This window comes from Aspergillus costaricaensis (genome assembly GCF_003184835.1).
Source record: "Aspergillus costaricaensis CBS 115574 unplaced genomic scaffold BO79scaffold_1, whole genome shotgun sequence".
Lineage (NCBI taxonomy): Eukaryota > Fungi > Ascomycota > Eurotiomycetes > Eurotiales > Aspergillaceae > Aspergillus > Aspergillus costaricensis.
This window is the reverse complement of record NW_020291801.1, coordinates 1288019-1308727: the sequence shown is the minus strand read 5'-3', so window position 1 is coordinate 1308727 and position 20709 is coordinate 1288019. Positions and strand designations below refer to the sequence as shown.

At 51.6% G+C, this 20709-nt stretch overlaps 10 protein-coding genes across 10 annotated transcripts; 7 read left to right on the top strand and 3 right to left on the bottom strand.

Moving 5' to 3' along the window:
• Positions 1-491: 491 nt before the first annotated feature.
• On the bottom strand, positions 492-1097 carry BO79DRAFT_206184 (uncharacterized protein). Its single transcript, XM_025681923.1, has one exon. It carries the CDS (start codon positions 695-697, stop codon positions 530-532), a length of 168 nt encoding a protein of 55 aa, XP_025545291.1. The 5' UTR covers positions 698-1097; the 3' UTR covers positions 492-529.
• A 1178-nt stretch (positions 1098-2275) lies between these two features.
• BO79DRAFT_3166 (putative HLH transcription factor (Hpa3)) lies at positions 2276-4320 on the top strand. Its single transcript, XM_025689069.1, has 4 exons — positions 2276-2733; positions 2785-3525; positions 3582-3821; positions 3883-4320. Exons 1-4 carry the CDS (start codon positions 2520-2522, stop codon positions 4197-4199), a joined length of 1512 nt encoding a protein of 503 aa, XP_025545290.1. The 5' UTR covers positions 2276-2519; the 3' UTR covers positions 4200-4320.
• BO79DRAFT_3161 (uncharacterized protein) lies at positions 4321-4665 on the top strand. Its single transcript, XM_025689068.1, has one exon. It carries the CDS (start codon positions 4442-4444, stop codon positions 4622-4624), a length of 183 nt encoding a protein of 60 aa, XP_025545289.1. The 5' UTR covers positions 4321-4441; the 3' UTR covers positions 4625-4665.
• A 659-nt stretch (positions 4666-5324) lies between these two features.
• On the top strand, positions 5325-5762 carry BO79DRAFT_3155 (uncharacterized protein). The gene has a single exon (XM_025689067.1). It carries the CDS (start codon positions 5378-5380, stop codon positions 5606-5608), a length of 231 nt encoding a protein of 76 aa, XP_025545288.1. The 5' UTR covers positions 5325-5377; the 3' UTR covers positions 5609-5762.
• Positions 5620-10082, top strand: BO79DRAFT_241889 (uncharacterized protein; the record flags this gene model as incomplete). Its single annotated transcript, XM_025685168.1, has 3 exons — positions 5620-5872; positions 5942-9918; positions 10078-10082. The coding sequence occupies exons 2-3, from the start codon at positions 5985-5987 to the stop codon at positions 10080-10082; spliced, it is 3939 nt and encodes a 1312-aa protein (XP_025545287.1). The 5' UTR covers positions 5620-5872; positions 5942-5984.
• A 409-nt stretch (positions 10083-10491) lies between these two features.
• Positions 10492-11586, bottom strand: BO79DRAFT_261602 (uncharacterized protein). The gene has a single exon (XM_025686508.1). It carries the CDS (start codon positions 11401-11403, stop codon positions 10654-10656), a length of 750 nt encoding a protein of 249 aa, XP_025545286.1. The 5' UTR covers positions 11404-11586; the 3' UTR covers positions 10492-10653.
• A 374-nt stretch (positions 11587-11960) lies between these two features.
• BO79DRAFT_3148 (uncharacterized protein) lies at positions 11961-12253 on the top strand. Its single transcript, XM_025689062.1, has one exon. The coding sequence runs from the start codon at positions 12024-12026 to the stop codon at positions 12180-12182; it is 159 nt and encodes a 52-aa protein (XP_025545285.1). The 5' UTR covers positions 11961-12023; the 3' UTR covers positions 12183-12253.
• Positions 12254-12876: 623 nt separating this feature from the next.
• BO79DRAFT_163233 (alkaline phosphatase family protein) lies at positions 12877-15388 on the top strand. The gene is made up of 3 exons (XM_025679119.1): positions 12877-13443; positions 13512-14775; positions 14832-15388. Exons 1-3 carry the CDS (start codon positions 12982-12984, stop codon positions 15206-15208), a joined length of 2103 nt encoding a protein of 700 aa, XP_025545284.1. The 5' UTR covers positions 12877-12981; the 3' UTR covers positions 15209-15388.
• Positions 15389-16220: 832 nt separating this feature from the next.
• Positions 16221-17858, top strand: BO79DRAFT_206181 (BCS1 and AAA domain-containing protein). The gene has a single exon (XM_025681922.1). It carries the CDS (start codon positions 16281-16283, stop codon positions 17760-17762), a length of 1482 nt encoding a protein of 493 aa, XP_025545283.1. The 5' UTR covers positions 16221-16280; the 3' UTR covers positions 17763-17858.
• A 189-nt stretch (positions 17859-18047) lies between these two features.
• BO79DRAFT_163227 (glycoside hydrolase family 43 protein) lies at positions 18048-19174 on the bottom strand (the record flags this gene model as incomplete). Its single annotated transcript, XM_025679118.1, has 2 exons — positions 18797-19174; positions 18048-18722 (listed from the first exon to the last, which is right to left on the bottom strand). Exons 1-2 carry the CDS (start codon positions 19109-19111, stop codon positions 18048-18050), a joined length of 990 nt encoding a protein of 329 aa, XP_025545282.1. The 5' UTR covers positions 19112-19174.
• Between the last annotated feature and the right edge of the window lie 1535 nt (positions 19175-20709).

Below are 20709 nucleotides of genomic sequence, written 5' to 3'. Positions count from 1 at the left end.
CCTTTCTCCCACTCCTATTACATGTACTACTACCAGGGAGGCTGCAGGAAGGAAGGAAGGGATGAAATGGAAGTTGGCGGCGGCACCACTTTGTTCTTAACCTTCTTATTCTATTTTATTTTATTTATTTGCTTTTTTCTTTCGGGAATAGTAATATGAAAAAATAAAATAAAGAAAATCAGTTTCTCTTTTTTCCCTTTCTGGATTGTCCTTCAGTCGCCGAGTCTCACCTCGATTTTTGCTTTACATGAGAATTATCATTATTTTTTATTTATTTATTTTGTATTATTATTATTTTCTCATCCAGCCCTTAATTCGATTCTATTTTGGCGTTAGGTAAACTGCATCTGTCACTCGATCTCGTCATTTTCTATTTGCTTGCTATGCAGCATCGGTACCTTTGCCTTGCGCTTCAGGGCCGCCCGGTACTATTACTTACAGACTGCTTGTTCTTTTACTCCATTCTGACCCTTTTACCCCAAGGTGAGGAGGGAACATCTTCAACCAAGAAGTAGTAGTGCTTATTCTTCTAATCTTCTCCTCTTCCCCTCTCTCTCTCTCTCTCTCTCTCTCTCTCTCTCGAGCCTTGGTTTTCCTGGTCCATCCCATAATCGGCCTTTTCCACCGTCAAAATCCGAACTGATCTCAATATCTGACTTTCCTTCCCTTCTTGCTTAGAAGAAAACGACACATACATTCTCTTACTATTTCATTTTCTTCTAAAGACTCTTTTGGGTCTCTCATCCAGACCCGCTCCAACTTTCTCCAAACTAGTCCGAATAGCTCCCGCAACTAAGAGCAAAGTTCCCATCTCCCTTAACATTTTCCCGCCCGATCCATCGAGGTTTCCAAAACGACGAGACACCAGTGCCACAGTCTGGTTCCTGCGAACTAGACGAGAAGAGACGGCGTTGACTGGTTACTACTATTATTATTACTGCTTTCACCTATCTGGTGTTAGTTGAGGAGGGAAAAGCAGAAAGAGCTTGCAGTTAACTGACGAGCTGGCTTACTTTTACTACTACTACTTTACTACTCACCACTTTTTTTTTTTATTATTATTTTTCACTTCTACTGTTACCCGCTCTCATCCATTCTTCAAACCGCGGCCCCCCCCCCTCCTCTCCTCCCTCTCTCTGCCTCCCCCCTTCTGCTCCGATTTTCTTACTTCTCAGCCCGCCCGTCCCACGACTTGCCTTCCTCAGTCAAGTGCCCTTCTAGTCCTTCTTCTCTTTTCTCTCTGCTCCTCTCATTTTTTGCCGGCTCATCATTTGCCCCCTCTCTCCCACCCACCCCCCTCCCTCCCTCCCCTCCCTCTTACTACTTACTTAGTACTTACTTACTACCACCACTACTACTCCTACTACTCTCATTCCCCGCAAGCCTTCGTTCTAGCCGGTCACGTTAAGGTTCTGCTGGCTATCGGTCGGGGACCTTGCCCTAACACAGCTTCCTGCCCAATTGTTCGTCGTTTTAATCTCGTGCCACGTTCCGCTGCGCCGCCCGAGCGTTTTGCACCTTCGCCATCTGGTAAGCTCCATCCAGTCCTGCACCGCAAACCTATGCCCCGGAACCATTGGCCCTCCCGTACATAATTTCCGTCAGCCCCCCATGTGGCCGAAGCTGACACGATTTGTTCCTTTACTTAACATTTAGTGTTCCCTTTTTTCTTCTCCTACCTTACTCTTCCTCTACTTTTTCTTGTTTGGGGGGAAAAAAAAAAAGTCGATTTTCATCATACACCTTCTCTCCTTCGCCGATCCCAGTTAATCGTCACTTAACACCTCTCTCCCATCCGCCTCTCTTTCCTATCCTTCTCACTCTCCGTCTTCCGCTCGCTTTCACCACGACGGCTCCTCCCGCCCTCCTCTCCTCTCCGGCAGTTTTTCCATTTTCCCTCTTCCGGGCATACCTTTGCGACCTGGACGTCACTGCGCCCTTCACGATTTTCGCATAGCATTTTTCGCCCTTGCCTCTGACTCCGTGTCTGCCGATTCGCCAATACCGTGCGAAGACGGTTCGTTGACGCATACCACCCTCTTGGTTATACACCCCGGTGTTGACTGTCAAGTGGAGACAGATTTCTATCACTCTGCTGGATTCTGTCACTTTGCATTTATTTCCACCAGAATCGGAGGTCTTTCAGAATCAGTTGGATTAGCGATTTGCCCCCACCCCCCCATCGAGATCCCATCAACGCGCCAGGCTGTTACCTCGGTTTTCGGATAGTCATACTTGCGCGCACTCCACGGATTCGCCATTGGAACACATACGATTGGTTAAATTTATACTACATAAAATCGGTCTGCCAGTCAACGTTGAAACGTTCACTGTCTTACTACGTGTTGTGCCGATATCCGAACATGAGATAGCGGAGAGACCCTGACTTTTACACCATCTGCTCTCGAAACACTTCAGAACACTCCTTGCGATATTGCCTCTTCTAACGCCTTTTCTCCCCTGAGATCCATTTCCTTTGTACCTTTCTAGAGTGCTGGTACACCAGTCAACAGATTGTCATGGAGACTACTCTTGCTCATCGACCTTGGGAGCCCGCTACCACGGGACCGCAAACCCCTCCAGTGTCGTCTACTCAGACTCTCCCGTCTATCTCGACCTTGACAGCAAGTATGGCCGGTGGCATGCCTACTCAGGCCGAGAAGTCACCGGGAAATGCCTCTTTAAATACGATAGAGCGTGATTCGGGGAATTGGTCCATGCCTCAGAGTACCAGTAAGGCTTCGTCCTATTCATTCCCACCTGCGGAGGCTGATTGTCCCCTAGGGTCGTCTACCTACTCAACCACGACAAATGCGACAGGCAACTATCCCTCTCTCTCCTTCCTCACATCCCAACCTTCTCCCAATCGCGCATCCTACGTCTCGGATCGGTCCCCTTACCCCAACGACCACTCTAACACCAACACGCCTTCATCTGCGGGAGCGCAGCCTTCTCCGAATTTCGGCTCGACTCAGCCGAACACCACCCTACCTTCGATCAACCAGAACTACGATGCGCCTTCTCAACGAGGCAGTATGGTGGAGCCCCCTGAGTCTCGACGGAGCAGTGTGGATAGCAGGATGAACCAAGGAATCAGCTCGCTTGCTATTAACCCCGCATCTCCTTACCATAGCACGAATGCTTCGCAAACGTCGATTGTTTCGGGTCTTCAACGAGAGCGCGGTATCTCCATGGACGTGAATATGAACAATTCCTATCGCGGCCCTCGATACTCTGGGGGCCAACCACTCTCCCCACTTGGCCCGCGGGCTAGCGAACATCGCGGATTTGCAGCTGGTCGCACTGCACCTGCCATCTCATCGAATCCTCGCTCCGAGATCTACAATGCGGAGGCACCTACCGCTGGTCTTGCATACGCTTTCCCCGATCCCGACGTTGCGCGATCCAACTCTGTCTCTTCTACCACCGAGAAGTCAACCAATCAATTCTCCCGCAAAGGAAGTACAGCTGAGTCGCTTGCCAGTAGCGTCTTCTCTGATGCACGGTTGCCTCGTGGACAGCATGGTATGTCTTTCTAAGTCCCTAAGATATACGAACCACCGTTCCTGACATTTCTTTAGAACTCCCTCAAAATGTGCATCACCATTCCTTACAGCACAAACAAGTCCGCGGTCTCATTGGAGAAGCAGACGCACATAGCGGTAGCACGCCTTACAGCAGGACCCCCGAGCTGAGAGTAACACACAAGTTGGCGGAGCGTAAGCGCCGCAGTGAGATGAAGGATTGCTTCGAAGCTTTACGTGTCCGCCTCCCACAAAGTCAGAACAATAAATCGAGTAAATGGGAGACTCTCACAAGAGGTAATTTAAACCATCACAACCACAGCCCTAGTTGTTGTTTCTTGTGCTAACATACTTGTAGCTATTGAATACATCTCACATCTTGAGAAGATGGTTACTACTACTCGCAGAGAAAATGACGTGTTGAGGAGCGAACTTGACGAGATGCGCGCGCAACTCAGTCAGCAGCAAGCCAATGGCCAATCTCGACAGCCGTCGATCTTCGAGCATCATCCCATAACAGCGCCGCAGCCAAATGGGCAAGTGCATGGCGCTATGTTTTCCGGTTATGCTCCTGGAACTGCGATGCCACAAGAGCAACCGCGAACGCTTCCTCCTCTCATGAACGGGACGGTTGCTCCAATGCAAGGCGTGCAATACACCGACGAACGGCGGTAGCTAATCGAGGGCCACCGATCGTTTCACCCATGATATAGCCCATGATGAATGCATTGGTGACGGTTGCTTTACTTGACACGGTCCACATCACCCCGCGCTCTAGACGTGATATCCGACTTCTCTTTCTCTGGCTTGTAGATTTGTTTTGGGTGGCTATCGTCCTTTCGAGCGTCCATCTGCTTGACTATTTCATCATCCTACCCATCATTCTGGTCGGCATGACAGCGATTCTTGGCTAGCCTATGGCGGGGAACCGATACCTCATCCTGTTTCTCTATATTTCTTACCTCTCCCGCATTACTCCCCTGGTCATGTCCCGTTACATAACATCTCGGGGTCAAGGTGGCTTCCACCTCCCCAAAGTCATTTCACCCCTACCCGTTTTTCTTCTCCTTTTTACTCCTCCCCAAGAAATGGAAACTTGAGGGCGTGGGGTCTGTGTTTATTCGCCCTTCATCATGTATTGTCGGTGTTTGTTAAAGGTACCGTGAATGCACGGAAGAAGGTCAAAAAGGAAACACGAACAACAATTGTTTGGAAAAAGGAGTGTGTGTGTATGTGTGGCATTGTTTTGATATCCCCATGGTTTGTTTATTATGTGTATTTTGCTCTACAGATACCTGGAAATCAAATGTTGAAGCATCGGTTGATACCGGTCGACACGGATGTCGATCGAGAACCTATTTCACCTCAGTTTCCGTCCTGGTAATTTCCGAATTGAGTCGACTAAGCGGAGAGTCTCATGACATTTGTAGCTTCAAACCGCCGTTGATTGTTGATACTGTTAGTTAGGAGGTCAGAGCTACTTTGGCTTTGGGGGGGGCATCTGGTGGACTGCCGTGTTGATGCAGGCTATTTTTGTCCCTGGGCGTCGTGGCTGCTGATTGGTGCCCGGCGATGTTCTGCAACCTCACCGGCGTCGTAGATATGCTTCTGTTAGCGCCGCGTGCCCCCCATCGGCGGCTACAGAGCTCCCACGGCTTCTTCAGGAGCCAATCCACCCCTGGAGCTACCTGCCAAACATCATCTTGCAGAGTCGATCCAAGCAACCGTGACCAATGGTGTCAACCCGTCCGGCTCGACGGTCTGAGGCCGGAGGATTTGGCACTCGGCACAAATAGTAGCCAGGACCATGCGGGTCCGCAAAGTGTCCAGGTCAAGGATGGGTGTTGCATGATATGCATGAGCTCTCCCATTCATTCCTAGCACCCACCGGGTGCTTGGACTTTTTCCTGGCATCAGCCGGTCGTGGAATGATTCTTCCATCGTTTCTCCTCTTCTCTCTGTTGCCTTGCTTGTCCATGTGCTACTTCTCCCACTTCAGCCGGTCGTGTTTGAATTGTCCACCTAGATTACGGGTTCGGACCTATTCGCTTTTCTTTGTGCTCTTTGTATCCCTTTCTCCATAATAGTGGAATGTGTGAATAACAGCCGGCGTTGTTGCGTTGTTGTGTTGAGGCTGCTTTGTGCTCTGAAGGTCATTGTTTCATCTGGTTTGCGATTGTCTCACCTGGATGCTTTGATCACAACAATACCAACCCAAGCGTCCTTTGTTTTGCACTTGCACGATCAAAGACTGTCGATCTAAACAAGGAAAGGCTTCACAATCTCGCAGCTGGCTTGCTTGATCTATACCCGAAACGACCTTCATCTGCTACACCAGTCCGTCTACGGTAACTTGGCCTACTCCAACCCCCTGAATGGTGTGTTACTGAAACCAGCCAACTGATGATCTGGTCTAGTATAAGGCAAATTTTGGGCCTCGCAGGCCATACGGCCCCCGAGATGCAGAATTCGACGGCAGGACTACGAATTCCTGCAGCTCCGACTTTCCCTTTGTCGTCTCCTATCACAGAGGAGATTCCGAGCCCGGTGCCATCCTCTCCAGAAGATCATGACATGGAAAGAAATCGACCTTTTGCTTTTCTGAATAAGACAACGCGCAGGAATAATCCTTTTATACGCGAGGGAAGTTATGACAAGCACACACAGTCACAGGAAGCAGTGGCCGGGACGGGGGTCTCTTATCAGACGAATCCGAACCAAGAGGACCTAAGCAATCTTGGACTCTACACGGGAAAGAGCTCGGAACGGCCTGTCGGGTTGAGTTTGGTAACTGACTTCTCTCGTTCTACGTCAAATGCGCCTGAAGATGGATCAGTGCCAACTTTAATGGATTTGAATGACCTAAAAGCTCTCTCTGAGGTGCGAGAACAGGAAAGGAACACACATACTTTGAAAGGAATATTGAAGAAAGTTCCCGGTCAGGACTATGACCAATCGTCCGTGAAACCGTCCGTATTCGACAGCAAACGACTGTCTTACTTCAACATCAGGCGAAAAAAGAAGGGAAATGACGATCTGTCGCCATCCGATCGGCCGATTATGATTGGACTAAGCATGCCATCTGATGAATCGCTAAGCACTCAAGGAAGAGGGCTAACAGTAAACACTGGACATGCCCAACGAGCGGCACTGACCCCGTCCATAATTGTGACTCCGGCCAAGGAAGACACATTCTGGGCAGGCCTTGACACGACTCATCCTCGTCCTAGGATAGCGTCTAGCATTTACTCTCAACCAACGCCGTACCCCGATGACAATGACAGTGATATTAACATTCCGCCTGTGCCTGCTATCCCGAATCTTGCCTTCTTGGAGCAGAATGAGAATCCGAGCATGAACATGAACACTGAACCGACACGAAGGCAATCTGTATTTGCAACAGGGAGACAGCGCTCGCTCTCAACTGGCACTCTGTTTGAAGAAGATGATGTGCGACGGGAGAGCCGGTCTCGGTCATTTTCTAGCGGGAATACCAGAAAAATTCCGGATAGATTAAGCATCAACACTGAAACAAACAGGCATCAATCCCAGGGTTGGTGGACCTACTTGCTTTCACCTTTGTTGAGTCGCTACAGCACAGCCATGGGTCCCACCACCCCAACTGAGACTGCTAGACCACCAGTTCCCAGTATCGCAACGGAGTCAAGGGCATCGAGTGATGAGTGGTGGGAAAAGGAAGTATCCAGCTTTTCGCCCGACACGCCAGAAGCCATAATACCTCACCATAAGGAATTGACACCCGATTGGCCAGACGCTGGTCTGAATCCCTTTGACGAGAAAAGACTGAGTGATCAAAACCAACCTGTCGAACGAGCGAGAGATGCGACATCCTTCATGTTCCCGGGAAGGCCAATCCAGGGCTCTGCAGCTGAATACTACCAAGCTTGTGCCCACGAATTGTTCAGCGGACGGCCGTACTTCGAATGCGTCAACCACGTCTGCTCTATAACACCCAAAGACAAGATCCCCGGCTATACTGAGGGTACAGCTGTGAGCTCCACAGACAGTAGGGATCTCCTGATCGACGTGGGAGACATGCCACAAGATAAATGTACTGGCTCGACAGCTGTTCCCACTGCCTCAGAGGCACGCACTGTGTATGAACCGAGTGTTATGGATAAGGGAGTAGAGGCCGCCCTTGACAATCTTCAGGACAATGATCCAATTGGGAAAGCCAGCTCAAGGGGGATACCTCTGTCTGAGCATCCGACAATCCAACCTCCTCCAACCCTGCTTCCTCTGAGCGAGTATCCTTCGAGCGAGTATCCTTCGAGCGAGCATCCCCCAATCGAGCATCCTCCTAGTCAGCACCCTCCCGGTGAGCATCCTCCCAGCGAACATCCTCCGAGTGAACACCCTTCGGCTGGAGGACCTCTTGGCAACACTCCAAATCAGCCCATTTCTGATGAAGTGTCGCGGGGGTTGCCTCAAGAAGCATTTCCAACGCCGCATGCCGGAGGAGAAACAGGAGAATTAGCCCCGCCTCCAGACAGTCAATATGAAAGGAAAACATCTTGGCCAATCTTTCAGCCAATCATCCAACCAGTGGTCCAACCAGCTCCTCAGCCAGCGCCCCAGCCAGCCATTCAACCCATAATAGTGCAAGCTCCCCAACCGGTTGCACAACCCGCGCCTCCAGCTCAGACTATTCATGTCCATCCCGCTACTGTCCCATCGCCAATTCTCATAGCACCAAATGGACACCAGCATCCAGCATTCCCTCAGGAACAGCAGGCTGAGCCGCAGCCGCCGAACCCTACGTCTCCTGGCCTTCAGCAAGCCACCGAGAGGGCTGGGTCAATCCCGTTATCCGACATGCATACCACTCCGGCGCCTGCATACACGTCCAATCACAACAGCTCATCTACACCAGTGCCTACATATACTTCTCACTACACTAGCTCCTCTATACATCGCATGGAGCCTCATCCACTCTCACGAGAGGAAGTGTCACATACCACGACAGAGAGAGAGATAATTGAAATTCGACGGAAAACGTTAGAGACAGAAGACAAGAAGAAAAAGAAAAAGAAGTTTGGCTTGTTGTTCTGCTGTTGCTGTTGCGGTGGTGACCGGTCTCACAAGAATGGCTGTTTCGGTAGGAAAGACAAGAAGGAGAAGAAGGTCAAACGTCGGTGGTACCTGGCTATCCTCACATCCTTCCTCATCATCATAGCGATCATCCTCCTCCTAGTAATGACCTTAACAGGAAAAGGCGACTCAACTCCTGTGGAGTCACAGTGGCTCAATCTCACCGGCTATCCACCGATGCCCACCGGTATCGCAACGATTGCCGGACCAAAGCCTCAGGTCCAGCAATCAGGATGTATAACTCCATCCACGCTCTGGAGCTGTGCTCTACCACCAGAGGAACAATCCGCCAACGAGCCCTACGCAGCCAACGAGCCGAACTTCCGTGTGGAAATCCGATTCCGCAACGGTACCTACCCTAACAGCACCACGATTGCCACAAGATCCAGCAAGACCCTCTCCTCGCGGAGCTCCGACAACCCCTACAGCCCATCGCCATCCCCACCGAGCATGAAAGACCAGACCTTCCTCGGCAACACAACAGACAACAACACCGTCCCGTACGCTGGCGAAGAAACCCCCTTCTACATGACCTTCCTCTCCGCCAGCACCCTAACATCGACATCCACCCTTCGCCTGGCGCGAAGATCCTCCGACAGCTCCTTCCCCAATCTCGCAACAATAATCCCATCCCCAGACGAAGACTCCGACGGAACCGCCGCCGCCGCAGACATATACCCATTACCCTCTTCCCAACCAGTCCGCCTCTACAACCGCGGCCTCAACACAGAACACTACGGCTTCTACACCTACTTCGACCGCTCCATCTTCCTCTCCTCCCTCGCCCCCCTCGACGGCAACACAACCGACACAAACCCCAATGACCAAAACGGCGGATCTAACGAATCCGACGCCCGCGTCCGCTGCACATGGTCACAAACCCGCTTCCTCGTTCAAATCTGGACCCGCTCCAACGACACCCTCTTGCAGAACTCAACCTCCACGTCCACAGCATCTGCAACCGCATCCACATCAACAGCAACAGAAACGACCACACCTTCCTCCGCGAATGACTGGACCCGCCCCGGATCCTTTCCTTACCCCGTCACCATAACTCTAGACCGCCATGGCGGGGACGCGATGAAGAAAATGGTCTATTGTTATGGCATGGAGAGCGGCGAGCAGATCAACTCGACGGAAGTCAAGTTGCAGCTCGAGGATCGATCGTACGGTGGCACGCTGGTTAATCCGGCCCCGGGGATTTTCGATCTATATGGGAATTCGTCGACGGATGCGACGGGGGATTATGGGGGTGTTGATGGTGGGAGTGGGGGGTGTTCTTGTAAGTGGGCGAATTGGGTATCGAATTCGTAGGATGGAAGGGAAAAAAAAGATAAAATGATTTGTTAACTTTTGATTGTGTTCTGAATGGTGATTGCATATAACGCATGGTTGCATTGCTATGGGGAGTAATGACTCGAATATGATAAGATGCATGCAGTATAATATAGATGCACAGGTATGAATAAAATAGATGTTTTTTTTCCCGCACATCTTGAAATAGACTACTGTTTTGCTGGATGCATGTCCATATTGGATTGAACGAATTTCACCAAAGTCTAATACACAATCCATGAAATCTGAGTACTCCAGAAACCGAAGTAAGAAATGAAAACATGATGATAAAAAAAACGCCGTATATACCTCTATAATATAAATCCAACAGATTGACTATCTGGTATTCTCATCCAGAGTACAATATCGGAATTCTACAAGAGCATAGTATATATTATTTGTATTGTGAAGGACAAACACCTGGAATTAACAAGCAAGCCAGAAATAGATGTATCATAAGTGAGCGAAGCGATCCACTTCTCGTCAATGATTATTAGTCTTTTTATAAGAGTTTCTGGGGGTGAAAGAAAAAGGTCTGCCCCATTTCGCTGTATTGTCTTTTTTTTCTGTATTGGTTTCGGGGGCAGTCGTCTTGTCATCAGGCAATCTAGTGATGCATGATATCGAAGGAATAATCTCAGAAGAAAGACAATATTTAGGCTCAAGGCAAAGTAGCGCTGATCTAAGCCAAGACAAGCAAGCCCATGGCGATGCTTCCGACAAGAGCAAGGCCGGGAAGAACCATCTTGGCACCGGAGCTGGACGAGATGAATCCCGTGGAGGTAGGTGCAGCAGGAACAGTAGCAGCGCCGCCGCCACCGCCACCGCCTCCAGAGGTGCCGGTAGAGAAGGACCCTGAAGAGGTAGTCGAGTTGGAGAACCGCTGCGATGAAGTGGTGCTGGCGTTGCCGCTAGCGGCCGGGGGGATGCTGGCAGGAGGAGCACTGGTCACGGCGGGGTTCGATTCGATCGGTACTGGTGGAACGCTGGCAGCAGCTGGAGCGCTCGTTTGAGCGGCCTGTGTCTCCCCTCCGGAGGTCTTGATGAGCGGGACGCTCGTTTGAGCGGCGGTGCCAATCACCTGGGTAGCCGGAGCGCTGGAGCCAGCAGCGGCGGGCTCGGTGTTGGTGGCTACTGGAGCGCTGGATTCGGTGACAGCGGGCTGAGACTCGGTAGCGCTGGACTTGATGACTGGGACGCTTGTCTCGGAGGAGGCAGAAGCTGGGGCACTGGATGCGGCAATGGGAGGGGGGTGCTGAACGGCGGATTCAGTTGCAGCACTGCTGGGCTCCGCGGTGACGACAGCGGTGGCTTCGACGGTACTTTGGGCGGTCACTGTTGTCACTTTGCCGTCGTCACTAGCGGACTGGGCTGCGTGGACAGTGCCGGCAGCGAAGGCCAGAGCGGTCACAACGTGGGTTGAGTAACGCATTGTGAATGGAAGAGACCTGGGAGAGAAAGAAGAAAGAGATCTATCGCGGTACAAGCAGCAAAACTGAGCGTCAAGAAGGATTGGAAGGTAGAGAATGAAGCATGACAACGCTGACGGATCGAGCTGGATCTTGAGGTTCTTTATAGCTTTCCTTGATGTACCGTTCCGGTACTACCATCTTTGCTTGACAGTCGGTTTAAACTCTGGTACAAGTGCTTCTTCATGGTGTTATCCACGAATCGCAAGAGGTTGAGGGATCCGGATGCCGTAGTGTGGGAACGAACGTGGGAAGCTAGGCACTGCTTCCGGATTAGATCGAACAGATTGGATCTCAAAATAGCACAGCTGCAACCCAAAGCATTGACAGGCGCCCGGATCTAGATAAACTACTCCTGCTGGTAGCAGATCCAACTGGGGCTCTTCCCAGTGTCATGTGACTTGAAGCTCCCACCCCAGGGCTTCCTAAAAGGGAAGTCGAGTGGCCGGAATCAGCCAGCCTGAGGAATGTTGATCCATTCCTCGACGATCTGTAGCCCTGCGAAGAGAACAGCATCTTTGAACGCATTTAGGAAGTGCAATGAGGATGCAGCAACCTCTCAATAGACGGAAGCATCCCCAGGATGCTGCAACGTCAACCTCACCACGTTGCAGTCTCGACTGTGGCATGTTTCGCAAGCAATGTGCCACTGGAGGTTTCACACCTAAATGTCGATCGATTAGTAGCTCAATCTAGCGATTTCTGTTGTATCTCAACTTGTGACTTGGTCGTCTTTCGTTAGTCATGTTAGTCATTCAAAGCGCAAGTTGTCGATTGTTGGGAACATCGTTGCGACTGCAGCTTTCAGTACTACCAATGCTGGGACTTAGCGACAGACAGGCACTAAAGACTCTTCAACAACAGCGTTCTCGTTCAAGGCTCCTGCTTATGCTAGCCAGCCTTGCATTGTTTGTCCGTCTCTCTGAATGCTCGATAGCTCCTTTGTAGTTCTGTTCTGTGTCTGGTTCTCAAATACAAGCTGTCATCCCATCAGAGGAGGGGAGACATAATCCAGACATGATGGCTTTAGCACTCAGTTAGCCAGTTGTTTTCAAGACAGATGCCAATGCCTTGAAGGATGACTTCTTTGTGAAGCTTCAAGTATGGAGGCCACTGATCACTATCCCCAGGACCCCTTTGGCTGAGCGGCGAGGTATAGACGAAATGTAAACATCCCTCAAACCAGATGAATAGGAGGTGGTTAAAGTTTAATGTAGATCAAGCTTCATACATGGACAAAATCTTCCGTCAACTCAAGAGGTAAGTCTTGATAGTTATACAAACTCGAGCATATCCATGGTGTGGGGGAAGGACAGACATAAGCCGGACCAGTGGTTCTCATTCGGCACCGGCCCGGAGATCCGCCGATCGCCGCCCCCTCGAGGTCAATTAATCCATGATTCCGCCATCCTTTATCATCCCTCAAGACCCTTACTATTTCCCTTACCAACCCTTCATACGTGTCGCTATACCGGCTTCAAGGTCGGTCGGTTCCTCCTCCGTGCCTCTGCACTCCGGCCTCATGCCACCATCCGTCACCCATGCCTCTCCGACGCAACATTCCCACCTCCGCCCTGCTGTCTCCCGGCGACTATGACGAAGATGCCGAGTCGCTACGTTCCCCGTCAGAGCAGGACTCTGACTCGGAGGACGACGAGTTTCTTCGGAGATCACGCACTACATTAGAGCTTGCCGAGCACGATCGCACAGTACTGGAAGAGGAAGAAGAAACAGAGAAACTGCTCACCCGAACCGGTCCAACTCATGGCCTTCGCCGCATCTTCAGCCCCAGCAGTAGTAGTGTTCGAATCGGAAAGCAGGAACGCAGGCGACAACGCCAACAGGCCCGAAGAGAGGCCCGCAAAGAGCGTCGTAAGAAGGCGCGTGGATCCGGAGAGATAATGTTCGAGATGGAAGAGGGTCACCGGGACGATGAGCACTCTCTCCTGAGCGCATCTTCGTCCGACTTCGACACACGGGTCAAGGAATATGCTTTTATGCAGGTATGGATGTCACACAATAACCTCTCATTGGTTTTGCGGGAGCTCCGATACTGATTTATGGTAACCAGCCACGGCGCGTTCCATGGCGCAGACTCGCCCTCGTATTCTCCGCTATCTTTATCCTTCTCCTCATCTTCTTACTGGGCGCATATAAAGCATCTATAAAGTATCGAGCCCCTCATTTCTCGAGCCAGCTTCTATCTAATGGCACTGCGTTGTTCGCCCCCACGACGATCTTGATCTCTCTAGATGGCTTCCGAGCGGACTTTCTCACTCGTGGCTTGACACCAACCCTCCGCTCATTCATTGCAAATGGCGTCTCGCCGCAGTACATGCTACCCAGTTTCCCGAGCGTGACCTTCCCGAATCATTTTACACTTGTTACGGGACTATATCCCGAGAGCCACGGAATCGTTGGAAATACCTTCTGGGACCCGGAGCTGCAGGAAGAGTTCTACTATACCCACCCTACCGTCAGCATGCAGCCGAAATGGTGGAACGCGGAGCCCCTCTGGATGACGGCCGAGAATCAGGGCGTGAGGACCGCTGTTCATATGTGGCCGGGCTCCGAGGCACATATCGGAGGCGTAGATCCAACCTACCTAGACGAATACAACGGGTCCGAAAAGCTTTCCTCGAAAGTGGAACGCATCTTGGGACTGTTGGATATGCCAGGAGTAGAAGCGGAGTCAGACATTGCGCCCCAAAGGCCTCAGTTTATCGCTGCTTATGTCCCGAACGTTGATGCAGATGGACATAACTATGGCCCCAACAGCACTGAAACTCGCAACACAATCGCTAAGGTGGACGACATGCTTGGCAGCCTATTCTCCGGTATCGAAGCACGTAATTTAACAGATGTCGTGAACATCGTGATTGTCTCCGACCATGGCATGGCGACAACCGCGACCGAGCGATTGGTTCAGTTGGAGGACCTGGTCGATCTTGATCTAGTCCAGCGCATCGACGGCTGGCCGTTACGCGGGCTGCGTCCCAAACGGCCAGAGCATCTCCAAATCCTCCAGGATCAGCTGGAGAGCGTGGCCGCGAACTATTCGCATGCGGTCGAGATCTACACACGTGAGGGCATGCCTGAACGCTATCACTTCCAAAACAATGATCGCATCGCCCCTCTGTGGGTAATTCCAAAGACAGGGTGGGCAGTCGTCGAGCGTGCCGACTTTGATGCCCAGAAGGCCTTGGAGAATGGGGAGATCTACCACCCCAGAGGCATTCATGGATATGACCACGAGCACCCCTTGATGCGGGCAATCTTTATCGCCAGGGGACCCGCATTCCCCCATGAACCAAACAGTCGCTTGGAAGCATTTCGTGAGTCATCCTCGACCCTTTGTCGCGCGGAGTTGGATTTGAGCTAACCAAGGCAGAAAACATCAATGTGTACAACATTATTTGCGACTCACTCGGCATCACCGCCCACCCGAACAATGGGACCATGCGTCTGCCTCTCAAGACGATAGGCCTTCACTCTGACGAAGACACGCCCACGCTGGCCAGTGTTCCAGACCCTCCGGTTTCTAGCACGACCGCCACTATGACGCCAACGATGATGCCGTCGGCAGAGATTACCTCTTCTGCGTCCCCGACGGAAACGGCGCCTGAAGCTCAGCCCGAGCCTGACCCGGAAAGCGAGGATGAGAAGGGTCCTACCTGGTGGGGGACCCTTTGGGACAAACTCCAGGAAGCGAAGGAGTGGGCGACCGACATATTCGACACCGTGAAAGATAACTTCACCGGATCGTGATCATAGACATAGAACGAGTGGCTGTGACATTGTTTTCTTTGCTTGTTGGTTTTCTGGTGGTCTTACTGTTGGTTGTTTTTGCGAGGCGCAGCTTTTTCTTAAGACGGGGGGCCAATAACCCATTAATACGTCATAATCAAGATACCCACATTTGGATTTTTACAGACTAGGATTGAAAACAAGCAAGGCATTATTGGTTCGCAGGGAGATGCCCTCGAGGAAGATGGGGATGCGGCTGAAAAGGAAGAATCCACAGGATCGCCGGCTGAGTTGCCGGGATTGGCGCCCGCCTGCTTCGGAATATGACTCAAGTGGCTCCCCGTCAGCTGCGCATTCCACTGCGCCAGTCACTTCCTTCGTTGGGCGCCGTTCGTCAGTTACACATTGGCCTACACGATGGGTCAGAGGCTCGCTCTAGATCCTGCTCCTACCGCTCGGCGCAGATGGATGCCTACCAACCCCACGATGCCACGGCTTGTCAGCCTTCTTGCCTGGCGCATCATGGCTGGGATAGAATTATAAAAGAAGAGCTCATTCTCCTCAATAGGAGCCTTCCATGCCAATTAGTTGCAACTTTTCTTCAGCGTTAATTTCCATTTTTCTCTTATAGAGCTGCCGGATAATTGCATATCGTTGTTATTTGCCGCTACAGATCACTTAATTCCAAGGTCAACTCCGCGCCCACGGCATTGTTAGCATTGCTGGATTTCTATATAGTATATCAAAACCCTACGGTTACGAAACCCTCATCATGGCTTCAAGCGCCTTTCTCAGCAACACCATCAACAACACTCCAATCATGAACGCAACATCTTCCTCACAGTATATGAATCCATCGGACAGCGCGATGCTGGATATGTTCATTCCGGGGTACTCCTTCATATCCCGGTTCCTAATATCATATTTACACATCGACCTCTCTCAATATATTCCCATGATTTTGACGGCTGTCGCCTTTGTTGCTTCGCTGCGATATGTGTTCTCCCGTTCACATGAGCTATTAACCGAGTATTGTGTCTCAACTGCTGAGATCCGCCTCGAGGATGAAGTGTACAACTACCTGATGTTCTGGATGGCACAACACCCTTCTACGAAAAAGTCCACTCAGTTCGTAGCTAGCACCAAGATCTCCAGCGGCGCACGGTACTACGACTCCGACGACGAGGGTGACCTGGATGACGAAGATGAATACGACGAGAACGGCAATGTCGTCTCCGACTTCGACGACTACTGGGCCAAGACCGTCGCACGAGACAAGTTCAAGCGCCTCCGCTTCACCCCAGCCGAAGGAAGCCATTACTTCTGGTTCCGTGGTCGCCTTCTTACCTTCACTCGTGCCAAAGAGGAAAACAACAACACCATCTCCTACATGCGATACGTGCCTGAGCGACTGTTCATCTCATGTTTCGGTCGTGACCCCACTATCCTGAAGGAACTCCTCGCGGAAGCTCAGAGGGCATGGGTAGCCAGAGACGGAAACAGCACAGTTATCTACCGCGGCCAGAAGAATGGCGGATACACTGACTGGGTACGCTGCATGGCACGCCACCCCAGGCCTCTCTCCACCGTCGTGCTAGACCAGAACCAGAAGCAGTCTTTCATCAAAGACATCAAGGAATACCTCCACCCCCGCACGAGGAGATGGTACTCCAACAGAGGCATCCCCTACCGACGGGGGTACCTCCTCCACGGCCCTCCCGGAACAGGAAAGACCAGTCTCTGCTTCGCAGCATCAGGACTTCTCGGCCTCCCTCTATACCTGCTGAACCTGAGCTCCAAGAGCTTGGACGAAGACGACTTGATGTCTCTATTCCAAGACCTCCCTCGCCGCTGCATCGTCCTCCTGGAAGATATCGACTGCGCCGGAATGACCTCCAAGCGCGCGGCCAACAGCACCCAAGACGACAAGAACAAGAACGACCCCAACAACGCCAATGCCAACCCTGCCGCTGCGCCCAACACTGCTGCCAACACTCCCGCTGGCTCGTCCACAGACAAGAAGCCCTCCGAGGAGACCCCCGATAACAAGGGGATCACCCTCTCCGGCCTACTGAACGTAATCGATGGCGTCGCAGCAAGCGAAGGCCGCATCCTCATCATGACTACGAACCATCCGGAGAAGCTCGATGCCGCCCTCCTCCGTCCCGGTCGCGTGGACATGACCATCACTTTTGGGTACGCTCACACCCAAGATATCCGGGAATTGTTCTCGTCTATTTATTCCACGCTTGAGGGTGATTTGCGCTCTGTGTCTCCGAACAGGAGGAAGAACGCTATTACCAGCCACGACGGCAAAGCCAATGGAGTCAAGAAGACGACCATTGGTGATGGAACGGAGGAACGGCCTCCTGTATCGGATAAGATTCTCAAGTTGGCGAAGGATTTCGCGGCTGGTATTCCGGCTGGGGAGTTCACCGCTGCAGAGGTGCAGGGGTACCTGTTGAATTATAAGGATGATCCGGAGGCTGCGATTGCTGGGATTGGGGGGTGGTTGGAGCGGACAGAGAAGACAAGGAAGGAGAGGAAGGAGAAGGCTAAGGAGGGAAAGGTATAGATTTCTTGTGTTCTTTTTGTAGCTTTGTCCAGGTTCGAGAGTTATGATGATGATGAGTATAGATAGTAGAGATACCCTACTCTTAATGAAAGCCCCATACTAATATGAGTGACATGCAAAATTCTAGTATTCTTCACACAACAGAAGATACTATTCATCCGAACCATATAGAGTCCGCGATATAAACAAACCCAAAAGCGAACGTGGTATATGTATATGATATATAGCAAAAACCCCCCAAAACTCCAAACACCAACCCCCAACCCTTCAATACTTAGTTCACTCCTAAACAAAACTAACCTCCACCCCCTCAATCCTCACCTCCGCCGCATACATACACCTCCTACTATCCCCCTCGGCACAAAACCCATGAAACAACATACGATCCCCACACCCACAAACCGTGCCACCCCCGGGCGAAACCAACCCATAATCGCCCGATTTTACCAATTGCTTGCCCGTCTTCGTATACGGGCCCGTAATCTCCGACGCCGTCGCCCACCGCACATCATACTTCTCATCCGTATAGCAATGCGTCGAGTAGAACAAAAAGTACGTATCGCCATGGAGTATCAAATTGGGCGCTTCGACTAACGGCCCATCACTATCATCGCGGTCCAGGATTTGCACTGCGTCGCCTACGGGCGTGAACCCATCGGTATCAACTTTTTGGAGTAGGATGGGTGTGGGTTTCAGTGGCGCAATCCCGTTGTTGCAGTCCCCGCCGTTGCCGATGCTGTTGCCATCGACTTTGAATACCACGTACCGCGTGCCGTCTTTGTCGAGGAAGCCTGATGCGTCGATGCTGCCGCCTTGGTCCAGGCGGCAGGAGAGAGGGGTGGGGTTGGGGATGTAGGGACCGCTGGGGTCCGTGGTGGTGGAGACGGCGGTGCCGATGCAGTGGTGTCGGAGCATGGATTGGGCTTCGCCGCTGTAGTAGAGGATGTATTTGCCGTCGTTCTGTGTGTGGTTTTGTTAGTGTTTTGGGATGGGGGGTGGAGAGGGGATGGGGGGAGGGATTGGGGGGTGTTTACGCGGCGGACTACGTCTGGGGCCCAGTGGTCGATTTGCGTCTCCCAGCCTGCTAGTGTAGGCAGGGCTTCTTTGTCCAGTAGGGTCCATGTTTTGAAGTCTGTCGACTTGGCTACTTGGACGGTGCGGTTGTTGCCGTTTGTGCCGAAGGCGTACCAGGTGCCGTCGTCGGCTTGGACGAAGCCCGGGTCTGGGAAGTCCGTGTCTAGGGCTAGCCAGGGTCCGGTGGTGCGGAGGGCGATGGGGGAGGATAGTACGGTTGTGAGTAAGGTGAGGCTTAGGGCCCAGAGGGTTGGGAGATGATGGGTCCACAGCATGGTGTCTTAGTTAAGGTAGGTTCTTAGGTCTTGAGGAATGGGATATGTAGTAGTAGTGTTGCTGTAAGGAGTCTGCAGACCCGGCTGGGGGGGGGTTGCTTCTGTTATATTCAGGTGCGATGGAAGAAATGTATATGCAATTCTACTATACACTGGGATGCTTCGCTGTTACTTTATATCTGAGCGTCGAGAGCAGGGCAGTAAGCAGGGCCCACCTATGCTGATGACCGCTTGCAATGATCGATGAAGTGCTATTCCCCATTTTGTACAAAAGCATCGATCATTTGATGCCCAGCGTTGCGGGTGAAATCTGGTCTGCTGGTCTGGGGGGACGGGATGGATACATCGCCCAGCTGAACTTGGCCTAGGGCAGTTGCTAGCATGGACTCGAAGTGCGTCTATATGCATATTCGGAATTTAGTGGATCTTCCAGGTAGGCTAGCGGACAATATTGTATTGACTTGGCGTCAGGACTGATGTGGCAAGTGGATGCTCTCATCTAAATGCAAGTGCCGCAAGGCTGCCTCTGATTCACCAGCCAATAGATGCCATTGAATTTGCCCCCGGTCACTAGGACAGAGCATTTGAAATTCGAGAGATGACTCGCTTTGACAGGCAGTCCATAGTGACATGTTCACCCAACCGGGCGAATGCGATATATCGGTTGGCATTGGATGTGACGGAAACAGTAGTAGCTTGGCCAGTTGCCTCGGCGCAGCAGCAACAATTGGGCCGTTGAATATTCTACTAGCTTCGTTAGTGTTGATTTGATCATCTGGGGATGGACCCACTTCATGGGGTAATTATGCTCAGATAAACCGTGATTAAACTAGTCAATTCTTCCAGGAACATTGGTAGAAGAGTCGGATGAGGCGGAGACGCAAGGGCAGCACTGATCATCAAGGGGTGAGAGTATGATCATGCCACCGACCTTGGAGTAGACTGGTGTGCCTCAAGCAGGCTGACACAATTTTCCGTGGATATTCTAAACCGACTGCATAATTCTCCCTGGCCTGGTCTTACAGCATGATGCATGGCTGCGGCCCCTCATCACTATGACTCAATCTTCCTGTTCCTGGGAGGGACGTGGAGTCAGCTATTGGCTTCAGCCGCTCCCGAAGTTATTCCCATAGATCGAAATTTTGGGACACGGCATCCCAAACCTTGTACAAGATCTCTCTCATGGCCGATTACTCAAGGCCAAAATCCATATCCGGCGGCGTTTAGCACAGGTGCAATTTCTGTCTTCATGTCAACCGGTCAATTGGTGTAGTATCACACCCTCCCCCATCTCCTTTCTCCAATTCACTCTCAAATGCATGGCACATGGGAGTTGTTTGGTGATGCATGACCCATCTTTTCTCCCGTTCGCTCACCTACCTCATGCCGAGTAACCCATCGAGTGGACTTGCCCAGAAGACACCAGACACATGGCAGGAGAACTGACTGCCGTATGAATTATCTGGTGCCCTTTGTTGGTCGTCCGCCAAGCCTGTGTAGGTTTCTTAGCCGGAAGGGCATACATCGGGTGCTCTTTCAAGTCCCAACTTTAACGGCCGGGCAGGTCTCAACGTAGCACCCCAACTATCATCCTTCAC

Excerpts from the sequence above, each read along its gene's own strand:
- BO79DRAFT_206184 (XM_025681923.1), bottom strand. The coding sequence starts at position 697 with ATGTATGTGTCGTTTTCTTCTAAGCAAGAAGGGAAGGAAAGTCAGATA.
- BO79DRAFT_3166 (XM_025689069.1), top strand. The coding sequence starts at position 2,520 with ATGGAGACTACTCTTGCTCATCGACCTTGGGAGCCCGCTACCACGGGA. Across the intron at positions 2,734-2,784 it reads GTCCATGCCTCAGAGTACCA|GGTCGTCTACCTACTCAACC; the intron begins GTAAGGCTTCGT and ends ATTGTCCCCTAG. Across the intron at positions 3,822-3,882 it reads ATGGGAGACTCTCACAAGAG|CTATTGAATACATCTCACAT; the intron begins GTAATTTAAACC and ends ACATACTTGTAG.
- BO79DRAFT_3161 (XM_025689068.1), top strand. The coding sequence starts at position 4,442 with ATGGCGGGGAACCGATACCTCATCCTGTTTCTCTATATTTCTTACCTC.
- BO79DRAFT_3155 (XM_025689067.1), top strand. The coding sequence starts at position 5,378 with ATGCATGAGCTCTCCCATTCATTCCTAGCACCCACCGGGTGCTTGGAC.
- BO79DRAFT_261602 (XM_025686508.1), bottom strand. The coding sequence starts at position 11,403 with ATGCGTTACTCAACCCACGTTGTGACCGCTCTGGCCTTCGCTGCCGGC.
- BO79DRAFT_3148 (XM_025689062.1), top strand. The coding sequence starts at position 12,024 with ATGCTGCAACGTCAACCTCACCACGTTGCAGTCTCGACTGTGGCATGT.
- BO79DRAFT_163233 (XM_025679119.1), top strand. The coding sequence starts at position 12,982 with ATGCCTCTCCGACGCAACATTCCCACCTCCGCCCTGCTGTCTCCCGGC. Across the intron at positions 13,444-13,511 it reads AGGAATATGCTTTTATGCAG|CCACGGCGCGTTCCATGGCG; the intron begins GTATGGATGTCA and ends TATGGTAACCAG. Across the intron at positions 14,776-14,831 it reads CAGTCGCTTGGAAGCATTTC|AAAACATCAATGTGTACAAC; the intron begins GTGAGTCATCCT and ends TAACCAAGGCAG.
- BO79DRAFT_206181 (XM_025681922.1), top strand. The coding sequence starts at position 16,281 with ATGGCACAACACCCTTCTACGAAAAAGTCCACTCAGTTCGTAGCTAGC.